This window comes from Trypanosoma cruzi, assembly GCF_000209065.1.
Source record: "Trypanosoma cruzi strain CL Brener chromosome Unknown tcruzi_1047053507233, whole genome shotgun sequence".
In the NCBI taxonomy this organism is placed as follows: Eukaryota; Euglenozoa; class Kinetoplastea; order Trypanosomatida; family Trypanosomatidae; genus Trypanosoma; species Trypanosoma cruzi.
This window is the reverse complement of record NW_920689.1, coordinates 307-4,188: the sequence shown is the minus strand read 5'-3', so window position 1 is coordinate 4,188 and position 3,882 is coordinate 307. Positions and strand designations below refer to the sequence as shown.

Here is a 3,882-nt window from a genome sequence, read left to right as displayed (position 1 = left end):
CAAACAAAAAAGGGGGAAGCACGTCACTCGTGACGGTGTTTAGCAAGCGACCGTTTTTTTGGGGAAAAACACACAAACAGGAATGCTGATTACTTCAGCAGAGCACCAGCAATAAAAAGAAAACAGAAAAAAAAGAAAAAACAACAAAAAACAATAAAAAACAAAAAAAGGGAAAAAAAAAAGAAAAAAGAAAAATAAACAAAGAAAACGGAAAAACAGGAAAAAAAAATTAAAAGAAAAAAAACTTAAGAGACGCAAAAAAAAAAAAAAAAAAAGAAGTATCCTTGAAAAAGTTGAGTGAGTAGTGCTGGGGAGCTGCACAGTTGTTGTTCCACAAAAAGCCGCAATTACACTCCTTCCTCACGCCTCAGCAGAGAGCCGCGGTGCCCCACAGCCCCAGAAGCAGCAGCAACAACACCCGAGACACACACCCATGCACGGTGCTGTCACCAATTAGAGCCATGGACGCCAAATCGCTCAAATGCCCGTGCTCAAGCAAAATGTCATGGTCCGAGAGCGATGTGGCGTTGGACTCCGATGGGATCTTGGTTTCCCCAGGCGTTGTGCGCAAATAATCCTTTGCGGCATCACCGCCATCCAACACTTCATCATGGCCTTGAGCAGTTGCCGGGTCTGTGGCACCGTCCACGGACGCCACCTCAGTGCTGTGGGATGAGTCGGAGCCGCTGCTCGCACCCACGGCAGTGTGGGGATTTGTGTCCTTCCTCTCCTCGGGGTCAACGGTTTGTTCGTCGCTGGTGAGCGTGGCGGAATGGGACGACGACTCTTCCATGTCCTCTGAAGCATCAGATAGAGTGCTGTGCTGCGGCCGATCTTCAGTGGTTTTCCTCTGCGGAGTGGCGACAACCGCCTCTTCAGCCTGCTCCGTCATCGGCTGAACCACGCTGAGAGACGAGTGCTCCTGTTCACGTTCAAAGTGATCCTCAGTGGCAAGCACATCGGTTTCAGGTGCTTTTTGAGGACTGCCTTCTCCCGCTGTTGGAGCCAATGAGGACGCCGAGCCAACACTGCTGGATGCCACTTCTTCCACTTCCCCCTCGGCGGCTGAGGTGTACAAGCCAGTGAAATCAGCAGAAGTTGTCTGCCCGGAACCTGCTGAATACTTTTCATTTTTTGATTTTTCCGGTGATAATCCTTGATTTTGTGGTGATGGTGTGGTGTCTTTTTCAGAAGCTTGTCCCAAATGTCTGTTTTGAGGCGCACCTTCCGGGGCCGACACCTCCGCCTCCGGAGCAGCGGCCGCCTTCGTCTTCATTAGTGGGTTGAGCTCATCATCTTGCAATAAGCGGTTGTACAGCAGGACGTTGCTCACCGTCACATGAATGTTGTCCGAGCTGCTCTTGCCGTCCCCGCCAATGTAAAAGTGCGAGATGCTGTGGGAGCTCAACAGTTTTTGTGACCTGTCATAAAAGCTCTTATAGCCCTCGTAATCCTCATCTTCATAATCGAATTCGCGGTCGTATATCCTCTTTCCATTCACGTACACAAACAACCCATCATCACAATCCATTTGCAGTGCCACATGGTATTTCTTGTTTGCTTCCCATCCAGCATTCTCATCATGCGCCGGCAGCGTCAAACGACTGCCGTTGAAGATTATCCTCCACTTTTTGTCGTGGGTGTACGACAGACCAAAAAGCACCGTGCCTTGTGCATCTTTCATCCTCACACCCATCAAAGGGATGGAGCTGCTGCCTGTCTCCGGCACCTCGTGGATGGACACCGTCGCCACAAGAGTAAACTTGTCGTTCGCAAAGTGGTACGGCACAGTCTGCCCCATGTCGCCAACAGGCCACTTCGCCCACGCTCCGGGTCCTTTGAACGTCAATCCACCATCAGGAGCACTTTCCACTTCCCCGTGAACGGTTGCATTCACGCAGAGGTACTCGTCACTCCATGTGTTGTTAGTTGACTTGTTGGATAAGAGGCCAACCAGCCCCTTGGTGAGGGCTTCATCACACTCACTGCTCCAATTATTCTTTTCATTCCCGCAGCGGTACTCCTTCGCAATTTGCGCGTCCTTTTCCTTCCATGCAGCCAATACCTTCTTCATGTCCTCCAATTTCTCCGTCAATTCCACAAAAGCAATGTTGTACTTACCGTCCTCTGCAGCAGCGACCTCGTACGAGCAGTACAGTTTCTTCTCTTCCTTCTTTCCTTCCTCTTTAAATGGCTGCGCTTCGACCGTGGCATACAGCAGAGTGCTGGCGGAGACGTTCTCATTCTCAGCGGATATCGGCCCAACATCATAAATTCGCTGCATGTCCGTCAGCCACAGGTGAAGTCGGCCCGTTTCTTTTTTATCCTTCTCAGAATATACCGGCCGACTGACGAGGATGACTTTCTGTCCATCGATCATCGCGCTGACGAAGCCACCCTGCACGCCGTGCCCCACACGTGTACGTGAGTTGCCCCACACGCGTGAAAGAGTGTCGTATTCCTCCGTCCACAAATTCCCCATGGTGCTTGACCCGTAAACCCTGCGGCTGCCGTCATCACACGACGTCATCATTATAAGCTTTTTTTCCTTCCATTCAAGAACCGCAGGCTGGATGCATCCCTCATCACTCGTATCATTTGAAAACTCCCAGCCATAAGAAGTTTTTTTGGCGAGGATAACCAACGAAACAACCTTTCCATCATCCTTCAAGGCTTGAATAGGCAGCACGTAGCGACTCTCGTCCTCCATCCTAATGCCTGCGCCACCACCACCCAGAAATTGTTTGAAGGGTTTGGGGTTTGTGCTGTAATCCTTTAAAACGCCCTGAAGATTCGTAGTGCTTTGAATTCCCCACCTAAACTCCTTCTTTTTCTCATCGTCTGTGCCATACGAAACAACACCATTCGCCATCCTGGGCGCCCAATATTTACCATCAGTCACCTCCGTCAATGGAGTCGTTGACGTGCCATAACCCCCGACAAGAGCATTTGTTGCACCATCTATTTCATCCACAATGGTAGTTGGGGTCAGCAGGCGGTCAATTTTCACGTCGTAATGATCAAACACGATGGCAGTTCCATTTGTCCACTCCCCTCCATCAATTTCCATCGACCTTGCAGCAAGACTGACACACGATTTGTTATCCGTGGAGTTTGTGTAATGCGCTTCAACGGTGGCCACAACGACACCATTGACGTAAGCAAGAGAAGGTGCACGGAACGAGTCAAACGCCTGTACCAACAATTTGTTCTCTGCATCACTAAACGAATTCCCTCCTTCAAAGATGGTTCCATTCCTTGAATTGCCCTCCTTGCCGTAAGTGGCTTCACTGCTGCAGGAAGTCAACACGACGAGGAGCAGCACCGCAGAAGCAAACACGCGCCGGGACATGCTGGGCCTCTGCTGCTCACTTTCTCTTCCTTCCCTCCCTCCGCTGGATCCGGTCATGCGGCGACGACGGTTGTGTGTGCGGGGTGCCTTCACTGCTGCAACACGTGAGAGCATATAAATATGTGTGTGGGCGGTGTCTTGGTGTTGTTACTTTCAGAGCCTTCAAATTTCACAGTAGCGATTCGCGCTTGTTTTCCTTCTTTCCTAGCGTGTGTTCAAGAAGTGAAGGAGGAAAACAGCAACAGCGGCAATACATCAGACACTTCGGTGGAGAGTAGAGTGGCGCACCCACGCAGAGAGCGGAACAAAAGACAATCCGGAAGGAACGACATGGAGGAACATCGCCTACACACACAAAATGGGGATTCATGCATCGTGTCCGACTTTTCGCACCGAAATTGGTGGCGACGGACGGTCGCATATTTCTTTTTACCAAAAGAGCGGCATTCAATAGGAAACCCCACGCAAACGTAAAAATAGAATAACACCGTGCACAACAACAATGTTGCGCGTTTCGTGAGCTGCGTGCT

The 3,882-nt window shown here is 50.3% G+C and overlaps 1 protein-coding gene across 1 annotated transcript, besides 3 other annotated features; it reads right to left on the bottom strand.

The window, feature by feature from the left end:
* Positions 1–2,606: part of a mobile genetic element that runs on past the window's edge.
* Positions 1–3,882: part of a sequence feature (areas not merged during assembly with more than two copies in the genome that could not be assigned to a particular haplotype) that runs on past both edges of the window.
* Positions 114–278: a sequence feature (T-rich).
* Positions 368–3,466, bottom strand: Tc00.1047053507233.10 (trans-sialidase, putative; the record flags this gene model as incomplete). The annotated part of the gene is made up of 1 exon (XM_807757.1): positions 368–3,466. One exon carries the CDS (start codon positions 3,464–3,466, stop codon positions 368–370), a length of 3,099 nt encoding a protein of 1,032 aa, XP_812850.1.